We start from the raw sequence: 22,246 nt of genomic DNA on the forward strand, positions 1-22,246 counted from the left end.
TGGTTTGACCTGTTGGTTTTCAGTTGACAAGGTCAATGCCCATTTATAACATACAAAAAGTTAATTAGAAACTTAAAATTTAAATGATTGCAATCCCTTTAAAAGTACTTTTAAAATACGGAGAGGATCAAAAGCAAAACTACCATTGGTGAAGCAGATGCACTGGGGCTATACCACTTTCAGTGCCTTCTTCTACAAGTTCTAAAATGATGGAAGCGAAATATATTATTTTGCAACATTAATGGAACCACCAGCACTGTGTGACAGTCCCCAATTACTTTTTAAGGATCAACTGACTGTGTTGAGTATACAATGCGAACTGTCGTAGCAATGTCACATTTGAACTACAACTCCCAAAATCCCCAGCAACAGTAGCAACAGCTGGAACATTATTAATCTGAGCTAAAACCACTTAACCAGTTGCTGATATACACTGCATATAAGTCAATCATATAATAAATATATAATAAATATATATATCAGCAACAGATATACACTGCATATAAGTCAATTAAGAGAAGGTTTATTTATTACATTTGTTTTTATCTACACATCTTTTAATGTCAGTATTTCATGGTATAAAAACAGAGAGATAAGAGTAAAAATAAATGTTTGCCATAACATGCAAAGGAAATGTTAGGTATTTCTATTCCTATCATAGCGGAAGAATTTACATTTATATTTGTGAACTTTACGGCAACAGGAAATTGCTTTTTTTTTCTTCTAATCATTGCACTGAAATGGAATCTCTTCAGCCCCTGAGATCAGTGTGAAACTCAGTGATCTTGCCTTCAAGCCCTTTCAAACAATGAGGGCTCTAGGACCTTAGAGAGCAGGACAGCACAAGGAGGTGTGGATGCATCTATAATCCAGCTGAGTTCCAGACAGCAGCATCAGTCGTGGTCCTGCTGAAGCAGGGAGACAGCCTGCAAGTAGTACCGCCACCCAGGATACAGCACTGCTGGTGGGAAGGTGACACATGTGGGGGCTTAATCCTGGGAATCACTGCCTGATAGGATTCACACTATAGACATGGGGTTTCCCTTCTCTGTCCTCCTCGTCTCCCACTTACTAGTCTGGACTCACTTGCTAGGTAAGAAACTATTCTGCTTTTTAACTATTACACACTATGCCAAAATTCAAAATGCTGAACTTTCCAGTAAATATCACTTAAATAATTGCTGCACTGCAGTTCTTCTGTTATGCTTCTATTAATTCAGTGAACTAATGTATCCTTTTAAACTCCTGTTTAATAAATACATTATTTGGCTTGTTGTGCCAAAACAATCATAGTTAATACACTTCCATCCACTTCTATACAAAGCTAATTACAGACTCACTTTCCATTTAGCTCTGCTTACAATATAGATTCTCCCTTTAAATTAAAGCTGATTTTCTACTATTTATGTTGCCAATAAAGCAGCTCAGGAAAGTTTGGGCACTTTGGAAAGGAGCCTGCTTTTGGTTTATTGTGTTACTATATGACCACTAGGGATGTCTCTTCTGAATACAGAATATCAATGAGAAACATAGTACAATTCATTGCATTATCATGCAGCCAATCCTACAATTCATTACATGTATGGGACCTGTTATCCAGAATGTGTGGTTTTCCGGATTAGGGTTCTTTATGCAATTTGGATCTCCATGCCTTAAGCCTACTAAAAACTGATCAGAGAAAAAAATAATTTTTAAAATTTGTAATTATTTGATTATAATGAGTCTTTGGGTTTGTAATTCGGAGCTTTCTGGATAACCGGTTAATGGCTCCCATAACTGTACTATGAAATCTTGACTACTGTGTTTACTGTAACAGGATGCAGTGCTGTTGCACAGTCAGTGCCAAAATGGTCTGTATTGATAGAAAGGAAAGTACACAGTAGAGTTGAAAACATGTAAATCACACATTTTATTACTTTCCTTGCTACCAAATTATTATTTCTTTAGCAGTAACAAGTTAATATGCCCTGTACACTGATGTGCTGTCATTTCTAAGATAAGATTATGGACATATCACTATATAATATGTTTGTTGCCTCTTTATTGGATTGTACTGACTGCTGTGCTGTTGCTTCTGTGTTGGAAATTTTTACGTTACAAACCTGTTATCAACAGAAAATGAAAGATAGGTGTCACACTATCTCCTTGTGTTTTCATTGTGATAGGAAAATATATTTGGTGCTTCAGGTGCCAAATAAGGGCTCTGGCACATGGGGAGATTAGTCGCCCGTGACAAATCTCCCTATTCGCGGGTGACTAATCTCCCCGAATTGCCATCCCACCGGCAAAAATGTAAATCGCCGTTGGGATGGCATACGTGGTGGCGTGATGTCATACGCGGCGGCGCAATTTCAGTGAAATTGCTGGTGGGATGGCAATTCGGGGAGATTAGTCGCCCGCAAACAGGGAGATTTGTCGCAGGCGACTAATCTCCCCATGTGCCAGAGCCCTTAAAGGGCTCACTTACATCCATAAGGGCAATAGGCAATATGCACTTTTCCCCGCCGTGAGTTGTGCCTAAATGCACTTTCATTAAAGGTACTTGCGTCAAAACGCACTTATCGCTCTTCCCTATAGTTGCACTTGGCGCCAGTCAGTCCTTCCTGTCTGAATCAGGTGCTGCTGCATCCCTTGGCACCGGGGAATCCTGGAGCTACTGCCACCTTCTGACCAGGCGGTAGCTCCAGGGTTCCCTCAGTGCCCTGTGCCAATAGGTACAGCACAGTTGCGCCTAAAGAATCAGGTTTAGATGTCATACACTAGCCGACAGACCAGAAAACGGCACCAGGTAGAAAATATTCAGGTGCAAGTGCTTCAAATTTGCAATAAAATGCATGTGCAATTAATTGCATCTATTTTGACAAATTAAACTCAACTGCGGTAGGTGCAGTGTAGTTGTAACAAGAGAATCTCCCATTGATGGACAAAACTGTGCGATGTAGGAAAAAACATGCCAGTTGTGTTACAACTGCGCTTTGCACACTGTGTCACGGTAAGTGAATGCTCTCTAAAGTGTTTGGATTGGGTATTAGGCGACTATTCAAATGTTGTGACTACTCCTGAAATCCCCAACTCTCTAGTTTTTAATATGATGATGGGCTAATGCGCAGCTTTAAATAGTTTAAAATATTTGGCAACTTGTCTAATTCATCAGCGATCTCTAAAAAGGGAATAAAATAGGTTAATAACTGCAGGTAAGGAATAAATATCCCAGTCTGAATCAATAAAACCTAAAACAGCTCGCCATATCATCTCCCTCATGGTCTATTGGTTGTTTTGTATATGGAAATAAGTCTCTTTTTTATAAATGTTCAATAGATTTTACAAGTTAGGAATTATGATATATTGTTAACCCAGATGACCTCAATAAGCTTTGTAATGGCTTCTGAAATGTCAGATTTCTTACGGCTGTTTTATATTATTCCTTACTGAGTAGAATGTCTGCCATTACTTTATCCTTGTACAGTATATACTATGTGTATATGTAAGGGCTATGTCTGATAGTGACGGCTGACAATGAAACCCAAGGGGGGCATTCTCTGTTTATATGTGTTGCCTCTGGCAAGTCTAATTTTACAACTTCTGTCTTCCACCGCTGTCCTCATATCAATGAAAACCTGAAATGCATCATGTTTTTTGTGGTCTTTCCCCCAGATAACAATAAAAGAAGGAGCACACACATTTTCAATTAAATAAAGCTGTAACTTGAAAAACTCCCTACTTTTCCTATGGTTGTAAAGATCACAGGGGATAAGTTACTAAGAGCAGTGCTTAATCGTACCACAGAAACCAGTCAGAGCTTTCATTGGTGGTAGACTGATCAAAATGAATGATTGTTGATTATCCGTTATAGGTAACTGTACTTGTGCAGAGGATTTGTACTGAACTGTCTCTTATTTAAGTTGTCTATATAGGCTACAAAAAAGGGAAAAGGGCAGGGCTATATATTCTATACAGACCCCTGAGGGCATGTTGCTAGGGGGAGAGTTTCAGGACAGGCAGCTCTGGGTGTCTATATAGGCTCCTGCCACTGGATAATTGTGGATAAATCCAGAAGCGGAGGGGACAGGCAGGGGGCAGTGTTTAGAGCAATTCTGTTGATCAACAAGTCGCTGCTGCAATGAGCGTCTATAACTTTGAGCATACTGTTGTGTGTGACTTGGGAATTTATGGTTGAACCATCTGCCTTCTTCAGTATAATATCCCTACTGTCCCAGTTCATCCTTATTATTTTAAATCAGGAGGAGGATCCAAGTGCTCCCTCCCATTATATAAAGTACAGGCAGGAAATGGTCACACTATCCCTGGGCCAATAAGAAGCACCTTCCACAGGGCACAGTTTTCAGAACTGAGACTTCCTGAGCCAGTAGGGGGAGTTAACCCCTTGGGTGCCCTATGTTTAATAATCCTGATGTATCCATAAGGGCAAACGATGTGCTGCATGTAGTGTCAGATTACAAAGGCTGCACTTTCAGCCAGTAACAGTCAAATGTAAATATAAATAACAGTAGCAACCACTGTCTCAATTCCTGCAGCTAATCATGCCCAGATGGAATCCCATTTCCTTTATTATCTGATGTACACACGTGTCTCTTCTAACCTACTGTACTCTGCTTTTAACCCACTTTATTTTTATAATGAAATTTTTTTTTGTTTGTCATGAGCAATGTTTGTAAGACCCTTTTAACTTAACCCTCTCTGAGTTCCTTCACACACTTCCTTTCAGCCTTATTCTGCAATCCATCTCATGAGCACAGACAAGGGGATGCAACTCAAGGAAACAGTAGGAGGAAGGGGCAGTATCAGGGGGTGACTCCAAAAGAGGAGGATCCACCATGTCTACCTTTGGCCAAAACACATGGGGCATATTTATTATAGTGTGTAAACCAACATCACCGGTGATGTTACCCATAGCAACCAATCAGCAGTTAGAGTGAAATTAGAGTCACCTACAAGTTAGAAAATAAAAGCAAAATCTGATTGGTTGTTATGGGCAACATCATGCACTATAATAAATATGCCCCACACTTGCCACTGAATAACATTCATAATAACATTCAAAATGTGGGCATGTAACATGATAACTATAATATCTGTTTACTGCTCAAATACACATTATTTGTTATTTGTTTTGTCCTGTTGGTAAAAAGACTGGTTTCTGCAGTCACATTCATTTTGTGGCCTACAGTACATGACATTGTTCTGAACAGGGCAACCTGTGGTCTTTCAGACATTGTTGGATTTCTCAATATCTTGTCTAAGGCTAAAGGATGCAGGGGACTGCTAGGAGTTGTAGTGAAACAGGTTGGCCAGGGTTGGTCAATTTTTAGCACCAGTTTAACACCATGCTGGAACTGTAGATGTGACAAACAACCCACATAAATCAAAGAATGTTGTATAATATGGAACTTCTGCATGCAGTTTAATAAAATATTACCGAGAAGCTATAAACGTAATGCTCATGCTAAAGCACATGTTGGGCCTCTGGCACAACTCTAGGGTTGGCTATACATGCTGGATACTTATGTTTCCAGGAGATTTGAAGTCATCATTCAACTTTATTATGTCTGGGCTACTTGCTTTTCATATTACATAGAAATATTGAGGGGTAGGAATAGTAAACACAGCCAGAAGAACTCAAGTTATCACTATCTAAATGTTCCACTTTTTTATTAATGGGATTATAAAGCTATCTATTTCCTCCTTGTGTTGTTTATGGGAAAATGCAGCAGAAAAAGGAAGTCTTAAAGGGAGACTATTCATTCTTCTTTCTACATCGAATTAGGCAGAGACCATTAGTATTCATTACTGTACACTGGGATGGAAGCGTACTAACTAAAAGTATTTACTACTAGGACTTTTTGTCTCCTATACAGTTGGAAATCATAAGGTGCCAGCTATGCCTGCCCTAGGATTCCAGTTGGAATCTATTACTAGAGACATTAAAACCAGCATAAAGACATTTTGATTATATCTATTTCACTACAACAGCACAATATAAACTCAATAGACCTTTGTTTACTGGCAATTACATATGCAATGGGCGGAGTAGATCAACCACAGGTTATTTTCTGCAGGCATTTTTATGACAATATATTGGGGTGGGAATCACTAAAGTAGAGCCTTTTTTAATTGTTCACTTGGTACCTATCTACAGTCCATGCTCTCAGGGCCGGATTTCTGTTTTGGGCGCCCTGAGGCCGCCCCTGTCGGTCGCCCCCTCCCCACCCATGCGCATGCGCTAAAGCGCCCCCAGTGCGTATGCGCAAAAGCGCGGCCCCCAGTGCGCATGCGCAAAAGCGACCCCACCAGTGCGCATGCGCTCCTTAAAACTCCCATATGGAGCAGTGGGGAGAGGTCCCGACTGCCCCGTATGGGAGCCAAATTTTAAAATTTTTGTTGCGGTGGGGTGGCATGCCGCCCCTACACTTCTGCCGCCCTAGGCCCGGGCCTTTGTGGCCTCTCCACAAATCCGGGCCTGCATGCTCTCTTAGGGTCAGTAGGGGCTGGGGAGGGGGGACTACAATACAGCAGGCCCCGTGGTCTAGGCACCCTGAGGGGTCTCCTCTATAGGTAGTTACACCAATACACAGCACAGGGTTTAGAAATTTGTTGAAGACCTGGAATTGAGTCCTGAATTTAAAAATTACATTCATAGGATGCTTCCATATATATATATATTGTCATCTTTATATCAAAATAAATAAGTCACATGAATACCAGGGTATAAACTTCTCTTTGCAAATACAAAAAAAGACTGTACCTTAGTGATGAGCAAATTTTTTTGGCAGGCATGGATTTGAGGGAAATTTCCATGTTTCGCCATCAGCAAATTTTTTATAGCAAAACAGGTGCAAAAATTTGGCACAGAAAAATTTGCACACAACAGTTTTTATGACATGCATCATTTTTGGCGTTTCACGAATCTTTTCAAAGCTTTACCGTTTTTTGGGCGAAACACGACAGATTGGCTCATCATTCCTGTACCTTTCTCATAATTTTATTCTTCTATAACTATAATACTACACACATTATTAAACATTTGTTTCATGTAGAAAGAAATTTTTTTATTTCTGAAGCCCCTGGCATTGAAGTTTGCAGTAGTTAAAAAGCTTCAGGATTGACAGGCCTGCTGTATGTATTCCTAAATGCCAGATGTGCAAAGAGCTTACACATTTCTCTATGCTTTCTAAAATATTAAACCCATATTCACTATGCAGTTCTGACCTATACACCGTCAGTAGATTCCAAATACAGACTTCCCATAAAGGTGCTAAAAGTAGATTATATAGTAACATCCAAAATGGCTTTTGTTGGCATGCTAAACAAAGCTTTAATATTGTGGGTTTTCTGCCAAGTTAAGAGGACATGGAGGACCCATAAAAGGTTTGCAGATGCAGAATTTAGAAGCCTCATCAACTTGTTATTCATGGCACTTATTTTAGGTTACATCATTGTGTCACAAGCAGGGCAGTCATCGGGTAGGGACAGCTTGGATTGCTGTACTGGGCCTGGACAGCAAAGCTTTCTGGCTAGGGTGTTTAATACCTGCCAACATTTAAAAAATGTAAAGGGACAAAATGAGATACCACATGTAGAGAGGCAAAAATGTTTTGAGCACACACATTTTTGTGACCATGCCGCCATTTTACAAAATTTGGCAGGTTATAGAAAGTTTGAGCATATTTTTGATGGTTTTTGGGTCTTGTTGTTTGTGTTATTACAGTTTTCTAATGAGGCTGAAATTGCCCTTTTGGGCTCTGGCACACGAGGGAGATTAGTCGCCCGCGGCAAATCTCCCTTGTTGCGGGCGACTAATCTCCCAGATATGACATCCCACCGGCGAAAATGTAATGGGATGGCATTCGCGGCGGCACGATTTGCGATGTCATATCGGGGAGATTAGTCGCCCGCAAGAAGGGAGATTTGTCGCGGGCGACTAATCTCCCCGTGTACCAGAGCTGCAAGTCTCAGTCCCCCCAAGATGATATTATCAAGTAACACATGTGCAGCTACAGGCTGAAGGCAGGCTGAGGACAGTCGACTACTGTTACATTTTTTTTTGATCAGCAGGAGAACATGGGCCAGGCTTAGGTAACTGTTTTAAACCATATTATTACATTAACATCTTGAAAAGGCTGCATAATTTTGAACTAATGTATATTGCAAATATGCTTGAAATTATGTTTACTTTTCAAAAAGCTTAAGTTGTGTTAGAGTGGAGTTCCCCTTTAATGAGTTTCTCTAAGCTAGCTACCAGCTGTGCAATTCAAGTCTCTGCAGCCGGCTGAGGCTTCCCTGAACTGTTTTACTGTTTTACAACTTCTTAGCCATTGTCTCTTACAGAGAAGTGGGAGATTGATTTCCTGCCCACATCATGGGAACCTTTAATGATTTTCTGAAGAGACCAGAAGAAACATTGTTGCTACTTCTGCTGCATAAATAGCAGACTAGCCTAGCAGAGAGTTGTCATAAGAAATTCCAGCAGTCACTCAAGGATATCCCATGACAGATCATGTAAAATAAAAGTTAATCTTGCTTTGAAAGAAATATTGGACACACCATAACACACCATACTCGTTTGTGCACACAGTTATGCTCACTTAATCATAGGAGTTGTGCCTGACAGTTAGTTGTGTGCTAACAGTTAATTGTGTAAAAGGGCATGCATGAGGGTGGCCCACATACACACCCCAGCTAAAAGCTACAAATGCTCATAGCAATAAGTACAGGGCTGTGTTGCACCAGGTAGAATTGTGCTCTGTTCCTTATTAATGGCACAACAAGCACAATAGCTTCCCTACACCAGTGCTAGATACCAGCATTATTTATATTGTACCTACATTTTGGAACTGAAAACAGGTTCCCATGCTGTTTAGGGTGGATCACTGTGCCCCATGAAGCAATGCTCTCCTATAATGCAATATAGTAATTAAAATTGGGTGCAGACTCTGGATTAGGGATCCCCAACCTTTCTTACTCGTAAGCCACAGTCAAATGTAAAAACATTTCGAGAGCAACACAAGCATCATAAAAGTTCATGGAGGTGCCAAATAAGGGCTAAGATTGGTATTAGGGGCCTCTATGAACACTATCCGCTTACAGGGGGCTTTATTTGGTAGCAAATCTTGTTTTTATACAACCAAAACTTGCCCCCAAGTCAGGAATTCAAAAATAACTCCCTGGTTTGGGGGCACTGAGAGCAACATCCAAGGGGTTGGTGAGCGACATGTTGCCCCGAGCCACTGGTTGGGGATCACTGCTCTGGATCATGAGCTCGTTCTCCAACTTAATTTAGGTCCTTCAACAAAATAATAAGACAGATCATTAAAGGCTAAAATGGGGACAGAATGTGCTGGAACAGAAAAAGTAATTTCAGAAAAGTGGTGAAGTTCTAGATTAGGCTTTAATGTGAGATAGGAAGATGAATTGGGTAGTGCATTGTTAAGGTGGCCATACACGCTACAATTAAGATCTTTCCCACAACCATTAGTATAACCGATATCAGTCTCCCACCATACTATAATATTGGTGCGTGTTTGGCACCCTGTAGAAGAGTGTAAGGAGCATGTTGGTAAATACTAGAGATAGGAGGTTATGATGCAAGTGCCTCGGATTAAAAGTGCACCTCTTAGAGGGAACCCTGTACTGTTTGCTAGAGCTTTTGCTCCAGAGGGTGCTTCTATTTTGGGGGCATATGTGTAAATGACTATTCAGGAGGGACCAAGGGTTGTGCCTGAAAGTCCTAGGTACTGAAAAAGAATTGGGGGCTAAGTGAATTGCAGGAAAAAAATTGGGATTAGTCTCAGTGTTTTGTACTTCGCAACTTACCCCAACTGAATGAGCCCTAAGGTTACAGTTAGTGAGGGTCAGAGCTGGGATCTGCTTTACATTTAATGAAAGTACCGTAGTTTACATTTTATTCTAAATGATACCAGAAGCAATTATAGAGATTAGCAGAGTGCTATAGCTGAATAACTGCATTAATTTCCAGTTCTAGATTGTCCTGAAGTTGCCTTGTGTTTTGTTTTGGAACATGTTGCTGATACAAATAGAAGAATAAACTCTTGCTGGCACTTGCACATAATATGGTATATCTGCAATTAAGAAAACAAACTGGCATACTGTTTTGCGAGATATATCAGTGTGTTCTAGTCTGTGCTATTCCTGGGAGCTTTGTGTGTGCCAAAGTCTATGCTGGTTAGGTTATGTTGCTGGCCTCATATCGGGCTACTGCACAACCTTATGCATACCTGTATGTGCCAGGGTTGCACGTGGAGCTTTATGTTGCAATTTACAAGTGGTTAAAATTATTCTTTCTAGCTATGGAAAAATCTTTATGCTTAGCATCCTACACAACATGTATTGCATAGTATTATGTAATGTAATAGTATTAACAATGCAACAATTAAATAGTGAAACTGAGCCAGTATAATCCTTTCTCTAGAGAAGAAACCTGCAGTTTATAACAGTGGTTTTCTTATCTCTGTTGTGGCTGGGGGTTAGGCCACTTAAACAGAATGCAGTAAATTATTTGACATAAATCTCCTCCTAAGGGAAAAAAAACTCTTGAATGCTGATGATGATTGTATATGATGATGTATGACGATGATATAAATAAGGGATCAAAGGAAGCCCTTACCTTCAAGTCCATGTACTGTTCAAGAGATCCTTCAAACAGAAGGTAAATCCATAGCGATTACATGCAAAGGGTTCTCAAGTAAACATTTGCTATGACAGCAGGCACGCTCTATTGAGCATCTGCCAATATCCTTCAGCTTTATTGATTTCTGATTGCATTTTGGCTCAGTGATGTTTTTACTTTTCAGCCCTAAAGACATCAAATTTATCACTGCCATGTGAGGAACAGACATGTAGTCATACTCCACAACATGTCCAGCTGTATGACTGCGATTCAAATGGGGCCATCCAAAGGATTTTTACAGCCTTCAGGACTGGCCAACTAATCCATAGATTCAATGCTAGGCCAAGCCAGCCGGGCACCCTTGGCAACCTGACCGGCATCTTCACAAATGTTGCTATGGCAAAAAAATAATGTGAAAGGAGCAGTTATGTCAGACATTTTGCCTTGAGACCACAAAGAGAAGACAGCTTCCCTCCCTCCTGCCAGGGTTAGAGATGGGGCATTTGGTGCCTGGGATATCTTGTTGCAGCGTGGGTATTGTTGGTTTGCCTGCAGGAGAAAAGTTTGTGCAACTACGGAAAACCGAAGCGGTGCATAGGCCTTTCCACCAGCTATTCGTATTGTTGCCAGTCGAAGGACAATTTGGAGAGATTTGTCACCCGCTAGCAGTGATCTAAAAGAGGTCGACTAAATCCCTCCATGGGAAATCAGTAGACAGCCAGAAAAGGGGGTAGGATGCAGTGAATCTTAGACAGATAGAGAGAGACAGGCATGGGGTTAGGTTTGAGTTAAAAGCATCAGTATGGGAGCATGTTGGGAACAATAGGTGGCTTACGTGATGTCATGTGGTTATATGTAGCTTGTAGGGGTTTATGTACATACTTATTTACTATTCTACATCCCTTTGAACAAACATAATGTGGGCACCATGATGGTTTGGTGGTTAGCACTGCTGCCTTGCAGTGAAGGAGTCAAGTTTGATTTTTGACACGGACACCATCAAACTGCATTGGTGTTCTCTACATATTCAGGCTTCCTCACACACTGTGAAAACATGCAGAAAGGTTAATTGCTTCATGATAACACTAAACCTGTGTGACTGTGGGGCAGCAACTTCACTGTCTGTCCAATAATAATCTGTGTAAATCACCTCAAAAAATGTGTCAGCATTGTATAGATATAGATATATAAATAAAGCATAATAATAGACATTGGCCTATAAGATGATCACTGATAGGGATAATTTCAAAAAGATCCTACTGGAATGGGGCTTTTTTCAGAATGCTCAGAACTTGGCATTTTCCAGATAAGGGGTCTTTTTCATAATTTGGATCTCCATACTTTGTCTACAAAAAACAATTTAAGCATTAAATAAATCCAATAGGATTGTTTTGACAGAATAAGGATTAATTGTATCTTAGTTTTGATCAAGTACAAGTTACTGTTTTATTATTAAAGAAAAAAAAAATTATTTGATTAAAATGGAGTCTAAGGAGGATGGCCATCCCATAATTCATAGCTCTCTGGATAATAGGTTTCCAGATAATGGATCCAATACTTACAAATACTAGTACCAAGTCATCTCTCCCAAAGCCAGTATGATGTCTATTTGGATATTTGTGGCAGCCAGTTTAATAAATAATCAGTATTTTTGCCATCTCTTGATAAATCCATGGCTGGATTATTTTGACACTGCTGACCTCCAGTTGCCTGCCACTTATAATAGTGAGTCAAGAATCTAGCCTGCATAACCTATATTCTTATCTCTATCTCCTGTATATTCCAAGGACTGGTAGACTGGTAGTTAATGGAATTATTTGTACACTGCCACATAAATAGAAATAAGATTGTACTTAAACACGTGCCGGGTAGGAGCAGGTCATCAGCAAGAAACTGATCTGTTCCTATTTTCGAACATTTTTATTGCTGTCTCTTTATTGCCTCTCATCTAGAGGTGAACAATATTCTACAGACATGGGGAACAGCTCACTATCACAATGTGAACCTGCCAAGTGTGTGTAACACCTATTTGGCTATGATATGGCCAAACCCAGACTAGTAGCGTGCTGTAGAGCATGTGTTACATGCGACCTTAATGCACAGGAGTGGACCTCCGCTATATGGGAGCTATGTCAGGGCTAGATGGTGTTGTTGAACTACAACTCTTACTGGTGTTGTGCAATAGATTAAAGTAATAGGACGCCAGGAGCTCTTGCAGAATAACTGGATAGTACTTTATTTGTCCAAGACAAAGGGTTTTCAGGGTATTTCAATACTCACTTAATAGATGGTACACAGTATGCAGTTATACAGTTGATGTAAAATGGATTAATAGCAGAAATATGATGCTCCCCTGGGTATCCCTTCTCATCAAGAGGATTGGGCAGGTAGAACAACAACAGTGTGATAGGTAGGAAAGCTCACCGGCATAGTCCCATGCTCTTTTGGAGGTTAGGGCAAGGCATATTTGCTAACCTATTTCCCTAGCACTTCTGTGTCCCTAATCTAAGGCCAGTAATGCCTGTTAGGAAGACTACTCCTTTGCTATTATCCTGGATGGAGCAAATGGCTGCTCTTTCTGTATAATTCTGTCTGAACTCACCACTTCTAGAGGGTGCTATGAAATATGCTGCTATACTGTCTTTTCCTCATTCACGGGGCCCTGTCCCCGACTTAATTTGGATGGATAGTGGCTTACTGGGCCGGATCTGTACCCAGGCTCGATGGAGCTCTGCTTCAGGTAGCTGACCGGCAGCCAAAGAGGAAAACACTTCCTTGTGCAAGACACTATATAGTCTGCCAAGGGGAGTGGTTAAATGAGCTAAACCTGTAAGGCAGTGCTGTCCAACTTCTGTGGTACTGAGGGCCGGAATTTTTCTGACCGACGTGGTGGAGGGCCGATAATGGAAGCCAGTTTTGACTACTCCCCTTTTTGAAACCACACCCACTTGAAACCACACCCATGTTATCACATGACCATACCCATATTAATGGTTGTAGTACAGCAAAAACCTGCCATACTCTGCCTGCCCTACCCTGCCTGTGTGTGCCATACTCTGCCTTCCCTACCCTGCCTGTGTGTGCCATACTCTGCCTTCCCTACCCTGCCTGTGTGCCATACTTGGCTGGTTTGTGCCATACTTGGCCTGTGTGTGCCATACTCTGCCTTCCCTACCCTGCCTGCATGTGCCATACTTTCACTGTGTTTGCCATTCTTGGCTGGTTTGTGCCATACTTGGCCTGTGTGTGCCATACTCTGCCTTCCCTACCCTGCCTGTGTGTGCCATACTCTGCTTGCCCTATGCTGCCTGTGTGTATGGCACACACAGGCAGCCTACAGTGACACAATGCTGGCACTGCTCCTACAGTCTGCACAATAACTATATATTAAAAAACTTTTTAATTGCAGTACTACCTCAGTATATGTTCTTTTTGTAGTGTGCAGGGATTATTTGTGGGTTTCTACTGCTCCTGAGGTGTGAACAGGGGAACAATATGGGTGATTACAGCCTGAGCCTGAGGTGTGAACACTGCAGGGGGTGAACAATGCAGAGATTAAAAGGTGTGAACAACACAGGGGATTACATATTTAAACAATACAGAGGGATTACAGCCTGAATCTGAGGTGAGAACCATGCAGGGGGCCAGTTAATCACAGTACTGATACCATTTAAAGCTTGCACAGGAGTAAGCCATCAAAGCAGCCAGACAGGTGGGGGGCCACACAGAGGGGGGTCGCGGGCCGCCAGTTGGACAGCACTGCTGTAAGGGATAGCTTAAGAAACTGTAACCTGAGTATAGAGGGGTCTGCCCTATAACAGTACAGATAAGGAAAAGTAGGGAAGTAAAGCCATAGGGAGCTTAACCCTATGGGTCCCTACATGTGTATCCAGAGATGGCTACAGAGGAGAGGCAGCCTCATGTAATACAACTAATCATTGTCTGAGGTCTCTTTAAGACATAGCCCATGGAAAATTCCTACCTCTGTTATTATTATTATTATTAACATTTATTTATAAAGCGCCAACATATTCCGCAAAAAAATAATCCGAAAAAAATGTGCTATCTAAGAGCTGTCTAGGTCATGTAGGAGTCAATGGGCTGTCATGTTTCCAGTTGGAAGATCTTCTTTTGCTTTGTGTTAGAGGTTTTCAAATTTTTTGGATTCTCAATTCACTAAAAAAAGCAAAAATTTGTGGTTTTTGCTTTTTTTTTGTGTATGTGGTTGCTTTTTCAATGTTTGGCATTCATGAAAAAGAGTTTAGTCTTGGTTTCAAAACTCTCTAACAATAAAAATCCAAATGTTGATAAATGCCCCCTAACTGTTTCTTCAGTATTGAGGGATGCTAGCTGTAACCTTGGGAGCTGCTGTACAGATCACTGAAACTGAACTAACACAATCCATTGTTGTTTCATTGTAAGCAACACAGAACTATTTTGAGACCCTTTAGAAATACAGAATTACTCTAGATACTGCTGTTGTGGCCCCTATCAGAGTCTTACATTACAAATAACATTTATTGTGAACTGTGGAAAAGAAAAGAACGATTACTGTGTTCTCTGAATCAGTTCTAAAAATTTCAAACCAGTTCAATTATTTCCATACACATTAACAAGCATGTATCCCCAGCATGCATTATCTGACTAGCATGGCATTGGCAACACAATCTGAACAGCAGTTAAATTAGTACGGTTGATACAAAGAGAGCCATCTGTTTCTACCCTAGCACACAATGCATTACCTTTTAGCAATCTTATTTACTTACTTCCTGCAAAGTGATGTTGTCATCTCCCTTTAGAGGAATTAATTTGATAAAGACAAAGAGCCGATATACATGCATTTTTGTGCATATACAGAAATAGAAGCAGAACGTACTTTTACTAAATGTTTATTCCAGCCGAGCAACAAAACCATAAATGCAAATTCTACATGTCCATTTGCAGAAAGGGCAATTATTTCTTTCGTGCTACTAGATACTAAATGTAAGGACTGAAGTAAATATTTCTTTCTCTTTCTTAATTTCTTGTGTAATGGGATTATCTGCAGTGCCTCAAGCAGGAAGCCCCCGTCGGCAGTGGGATATTGGTTTGTAGGGGACACAATCTCTCCCTCTGTCAGATATGCTTTCATGTAAACATCTTCATTTCACGCTGCTGTGCGGGGCACAGTCTGAAATTACAGGCACAGAAGAGATATTAATCCCCTCTCCTTTGTACTTCAGCGAACTGATAGTTACTTGTTTGGAACTTAAATGTCCTCTGTCCTACCATGATATTAACAGGCAGTTTCATTGTTGCACTCAGTAGGGGTTGGGACTTTGTTTTAAAGGGAAAATATGCCTTGATTATATGGAGTTTGTAATCTTTGATTCATTTGCTATTAAACAGATAGGAGATTTCGATTATTTTTGGCTTATGCATTAATTTGTTGTATATACATGTTATTATGTTTATTCAACAACTTTTCTAACCTGCCGATCAACTAAACAACCAATCGCCATGGTACAAAATTGTCAGGACAATAATTTGGAACTCAGACATTGGCCAAAAATCATACAAACAGATTATATTGGTGCGTGTTTGGCCAGCTTAATGTCACATGGGTGTCAGGGAGATCGCTTGGTCAGTGTAAGTCATAGGTTTATATACAAATATGCACTCAAAGGAAGTTTTTTTTACACACAATTATGCCCTTTTATCCAACCGTCTATAATGGGCTAGTTCACCAATAAATTAAGTTTTATTAATGCTGTAGACATTAGTATTCTTAGACAATTTGCAATTGATCTGCATTTTTTTTATTTTTTATGGTTTTTAAGCTATTTAGCTTATTGTTCTTCAGCTCCACATTATGGTATTTTGGCTGCTATCTGGTAGCTAGAGGCTTATTTACCCTAGCAACTAATAATATTTGCTTATAATGAAGTGGATGGGAGATGGTCTTCCCATAATTTGGAACTTTGTAAATAACAGGTTTCCAGTTAAGAGATCCCAAACCTGTATTATTGAAAGAAAAGGGCATTTTTCTCCTAACAAAGAATATATTAGGATTATATGGATATACTGACATGCATAGAATATATTTATATATACACAGAAGTCATTTTTAATAAACATTTATAACACTAAAACATCCTCATATACATTCTAATATAGTTTACGACTATCCAGTATCTAGGAATATGAAATGACTTCAGGGCAGACTATTTTGTATCATATTATTTTTATTCTCCTGTCCACGGATGACATGGTGTCCTTATAAAGAGTTTGCACTAAACGCCTATTTATCATACAAAGTAAGCCCCATAGCCCTGCATGACAGCTTCCACAGAGACAAAGAAACCTATTCCTGTAAGAGATATTAGAGTTTGTATAACTGCAGGCTAAAGATGTGGCATCATTTACAGGAACTTGAACAATATTATTGTGTTTTATATAGCTAGAGATCTAATTTATAGCGATATTAGATGTCACTTAGGTGCTCCCTGACCACTGATGCTATGCAATTGTATTTGTCCAAGCTGTACATTAGTATTCCTGCCTTCTCTTGTTCAAGAACAGTCTTTTTACCCATCTATCACCTTTAGATGATTATACTCTGTATTTGTATATATTATTGTGTTTATTCTGTCACTTACTTATGGCTATGTGAAATGGCACATCATCAATACTGTGCCCATGGCTATATTAACATAATATCAATGCAACTGAGGTTGAAAAAAGACTCCTCAACCCTTTACTAAAATAGCTCTAGAAGAAGGTGACAAAAGCCAATTTCACGCTGCCTCCATGTTTGTACAAAATGGCAAGAAGTCCTTCCTGACTTAATAGTTATTATAAAGCTTATACATCAGTCCCTGCCCCAGTGGAGCTTACAATATAATGTCCTGTCTTTTTTGGAGCATGGAAACCATACAAGTACATGAAGAACATCTTTAAGATAATGCCCTGGCTGGAATGAAACCTAAAACCCCAGCACTGCAAGGCAGCAGTGCCAACCATTGTTCCACCATGCTCCCATTTAGACAATAATTAGACCACTGGAACAGCATTGTCTATTTTAGCACTTTCTAAATGGTACCCAACTGTTTAGTAGATTTATAGAGCTCGATTAAGGGCTAGGCACAAGTGCAGAAATACTAAGGGGCATATACAAGCCTTTAGCTTGTGTACAGTGTGTTGTGCATTCTCTGTATTGTACTGGATTGGAAATCTGACACAAGATACAGATAGGGTTGCCACCTCTGTCGGCTTTCTTAGCAGGACGGGGGACATCACGGGGCAGGGAGGAGGTGGGGGCCACAACATCACCCTGGGGCAGGGCTATGCCACGGAGATCGGTGATTGGCTGAGCATCCCATCAATGTTATTGAGTCCTGGCCCGGTTTTCCTAATTCTGGAAACCGGACAGGAGGTTTTGACCTGGGCAGCCTTTCCAAAACCCAGCCTGTCTGGGTCAAAACCAGATAGGTGGCAACCCTAGATACAGAGCACACTTCTATAGCTGCAAGGGCCCTCTGTACATAATGAATGGATGCCATAAGCAGGCAATATAGACAGGGCTTCTTGCATACCCCAGTGTTCCCTAACTTGTGTATAACCATTTTTGCAACATCAATTTTCTGCCTAGAAAGAAGATACACACTGGTTATTTATTGTTTTCAAAAATATAATTGTAAGTACGTCTGTTTAAGATCATTGGCATAGGCCTTCCCCTAAGCATTGAACATAGCAATTTATTAACATATTGCAGTTTGCTTTTCTTTAATTTGGTGGCATTCATAATTTTACATTTCAAAATAAGCTGTTGCTTGTGAGTAAAGAGAGGGTAAAAAACTGAACTTGTAGATAGGCCTGTGGTTGTACTATTACTGGTATGGATATGGTATGATTAGTGCTGTAAACAAGTGAGCAGCACTGAGGACTGATTTACACAGCTATGAAATCTCCTGCTTGCCCAGTCCCCATTGTATCTCTGTCATATTCAATACTCAATAGAGAACGGAGAATCAGCATCTAAGCAATGGAGTGGGCAAGTAGGCCCGTCACCCACCAAAGTAGCACAATAAAGATACATTTGCCAATGTTTTGGTTTGCCAGCTAGCCAGTATTTTACAGGCATATGGCCACTAAAAATATTTATGTTCTTAATGTAAAAAAGTTTGTTTTTTCCAAAAAATAGTTACAACCCAACACCTCTCTTTTAGATTGAAAGCTCTTTTGGGCAGGGGCCTCTCTAACTCTTGTACCAGTGATTGGTTGTTTTTGTATGTAAATCTGTATGTTCCGTGTATGCACCCCTTTAAAGGTGTTATTAACTTTTAGTATGTTGTAGCTATTCTGAAGCAATTTGCAGTTGGTCTTCATTTTTAATTATTTGTGGGGTTTGAATTATTTAACTTTATATTCAGCAACTCTCCAGTTTGGAATTTTAGCAACTATGGTTGCTAGGGTATAAATTACCCCAAAAGTAACAATGACAGTAGCAATAGATTTTGGCTGCTGGGGTCAGTGACCCCCTTTTTAAAGCTGGAAAGAGAAGAGGAAAGCCAATAATTCAAAAATAAGAAATAAAAAAAAAGAAGGCCAATTAAACAGTTGCTAAGAACTGTTAGCACTTAAAGGTGAACCAACCCTTTAATGTACAGCTACAGAATATGTTGGTGCTTTATAAATACATGATATTAATAATAACAACTTACTGAAAATTCACTGCGATGTGCAGGAAAAGTATCACTGTTAATAAAGAGGAATAGCCTTTTGTGTACAAGTCCAGTGGCCCCACCAGAACTCAACATATAAATGAACATATATTTCTCCTTTAGGTCTGAAGAATATTCATGAATTTCAGGAAGCGCCATTAAACTTGGTGGTGATGATGGGTATAAAAGTGCTGGCTATTTCTCTTTAAATCACATGATGTTTGCCACTGTGCCGTCCTAAAAGCAAATATCTGTGATGTTTTCTCGTTTTTCATTTTTAGAAGCACAAGATCATAGAAAATAATAATATTGTCGTATAAACTAAGTTCTAGATTATTCCTTTTGAGAACCCCATATAAATAAGCAGTTTAAAATCAGCCAATAATTGTTCACAATCACAGTTGATGGAAATCCCTGCTGAGAATATCATTTGACAAAAGCAATTGATGAAATGTAAGCACTGCTGCCATTACTTGTAGCAATCAATAATCCATATGTTTGGTGAGAAGACTTGCTGCGCCTACAGCTGTAAATCCCGCCCTTTGTTATATTACTAGAACAGTGGCAACAACCATAGCAAATGTCCCTCACTTACTACCAAAAATATAATTAATATGAAATACAGGTGTAGGGTTCCCTAAAATTTGGGTCCCCTAGGTTGGTTGCCCCCAGGATAGGCCCCAGGGAGGGTAACACTTTAGTAGTGGGACACCTTGGGTGGTTTGGCACTATAAGGGTTAACAGGGAGTTAGCTTCCCTGCAGTTCAATAGTTAGGCCACAGGGTGCACACAGTATATAAGGCTGTGCAGCCATGTGCCTTCAGGTCTTTCAGCCTGGGACCCCTCTTGGATAAGAGGTATACCACAGGTTAGCATTAGACAGTTAGAGAATTGTTATAGATCACTCTAGGAGTGGGAGACAGGTTATCTAGTTGGGCAGCGTGGCCCCGACAGGAGGTGTAATGGATTAAGATCCACCAGCACTCATAGCTGGAGTCAGGGTATAAAGTGTTAAGTATAGGAGATTAGCCTAATCCAGGGGTATCTAAGTGGAAGTACCGGGGTGAGGTCTGCTGAGGGGGTGTCCGCTTGGCGGGAGTACCGGGAAGTGCCCTAGAGAGGGGCTTCTGGCGAGAAGTACCGGAGGGAACCCCTAAAGGGAATCATCTGGCGTGCAGTACTGCTAATATCTTGTGGAGAGAGGGTCTCTTAAGGAAGAGGGAGTATACCCTGACTGCCTCATTGCTCCTGTATGCAACCTGCCTGTCTAATACATCTGTACAATAAATAAGTTCCACTGGTTAAACATCAATCCAGTGTCCTGTCTCTGCATATCTGGAGGATCCACCTGCCTGGTAAGCAACTACCCCAGGGAGGGGGCAAGGTGCCAGGAGTGTTGGGAGTCCTCACACTGCAGTACAGTATTAGGTCCCAGGAGGGGAGTTATAGTTCATTCTATCCCTATTCTGGGTGGAGGCACGCCAAAGTATAAAGTAACAGCTGTTCCCCAAAGTAAGCGGGGCTCAGGACTCCTGAAAGCGCCAAGTATAGTACCTTATCAGCAGGTAGTGCCACATATAATCATAAAGTGGGCTACATTTGGAGGCACTGCTGAGATTTCGAAACAGTAGGAAGCGAACAGCAAGTACAGTGCAGAAAGGCCAGAATAAAGTTTGGGCCTAGTGTGAATCTGGAAGCCTGACCTCCGATTGGGTTAAATTTTGGGCACCCTGAATCTGTATCCAGTGAGGGATAATTGGCGCCAAAAGAGCAGAGGAGTTGCTCTGGGCCAATCAGATCACAGGTTTGTGGCGCCAAACCAGACCCGGGAAATTCCGTGGGAAGCCCCGTGAGAAGGAGGAGGCAGAACATTCCTGATGGTTGGAGCCGCCCCTTAGAGCGTTTAGCCAACCGTGTGGCTGGGAAAGTGCGCCAAAGAAAGGGGGCGCGACTTGGGCGGTGACGTCACCGCGGCCATTTTGGAACTTTGCCAGAGTGAGTTTGGCTAAGCTAGTGTGAGGAGCTCTGACCAGCAACTGCGACACCAGCGATGCCTAACTTAAGTAAACCGCTACTCCCTGGACAAGGATCCCCAACTATGGCTGGGGCACAGAGACGCACAGCGGTGAAACTGCGCGACACCGGGCGGCGGTACATCTGGTCCGGCAGCTTCGCAGAAATGGAAGTGGATGAGTCCCTGCGGTGGATGGTGCCCCTCTGCGGCGGATGCGAGATGGAATCATTCGGCTCCATGAAACACCCAGGAGCGAATTGCTCAACATGCGAGAGGCCCTATTGGAGTGGGCCGTTTGGGGCTGGGCCCCGGGGAGCCCAGGAAATAGAAGTGGACGCCTTGACTGACGCCTGCGATGAGCTATCCCTCAGAGAGGAGGAGGAAGGGACCCCAGAATCACCGGAGGCGGCCGCCAACCCTGAGCTAGAGGGGGACCCTTTTGAGCAAGAGACCGACCTGGAAGGGGCCTGCGCTCCCGCCGACGCACAACAAGATACTGCGCCGGTGGTGGAAGCTGCGGCCGACGAGGCGGTGAGTAACCCGGGGACCCTGAGTGACTCTTGGGTTAGGCCCGATGTGCTGGCTGGGGGTGATGCTACCCAGGCTACTGTCTCTAGGGGCCGAAAGAACCGGCGGGGACCCAGGCGGGGGCGTTACCAGGGCACCAGGGATAAAGAGTGGGAAGAATTCATGGGGCCCCCATCACCAGCCCCCTCTGAGACGGGCCAGGAGGAAGTCCTTGCCCCGCCATCCTACTTACAGTCCCTGAGGGATGCCCCAATTGACCGGCGGCCACCTTCCTATCACAGGGGGGGGGTTCCCTCATCTAGCGAGTACACCCCAGGGGGTGATGACTCTGGGGAAGAGGCCACAGCAGACGTGGGC

General features: G+C 41.6%; 1 protein-coding gene across 1 annotated transcript in view; it reads left to right on the forward strand.

Annotated features, from left to right (window-relative positions):
* Positions 1 to 883: 883 nt before the first annotated feature.
* ltk (leukocyte receptor tyrosine kinase) overlaps positions 884 to 22,246 on the forward strand; it is a 74,195-nt gene continuing 52,832 nt past the window's right edge. The window contains exon 1 of the mRNA XM_002933736.5: positions 884 to 1,093. Within this exon, the coding sequence (XP_002933782.3) occupies positions 1,033 to 1,093 (61 nt within the window). The 5' untranslated portion in view covers positions 884 to 1,032. The remainder of the gene's footprint in view (positions 1,094 to 22,246) is intronic.

Source organism: Xenopus tropicalis, chromosome 8 (assembly GCF_000004195.4).
Source record: "Xenopus tropicalis strain Nigerian chromosome 8, UCB_Xtro_10.0, whole genome shotgun sequence".
In the NCBI taxonomy this organism is placed as follows: domain Eukaryota; kingdom Metazoa; phylum Chordata; class Amphibia; order Anura; family Pipidae; genus Xenopus; species Xenopus tropicalis.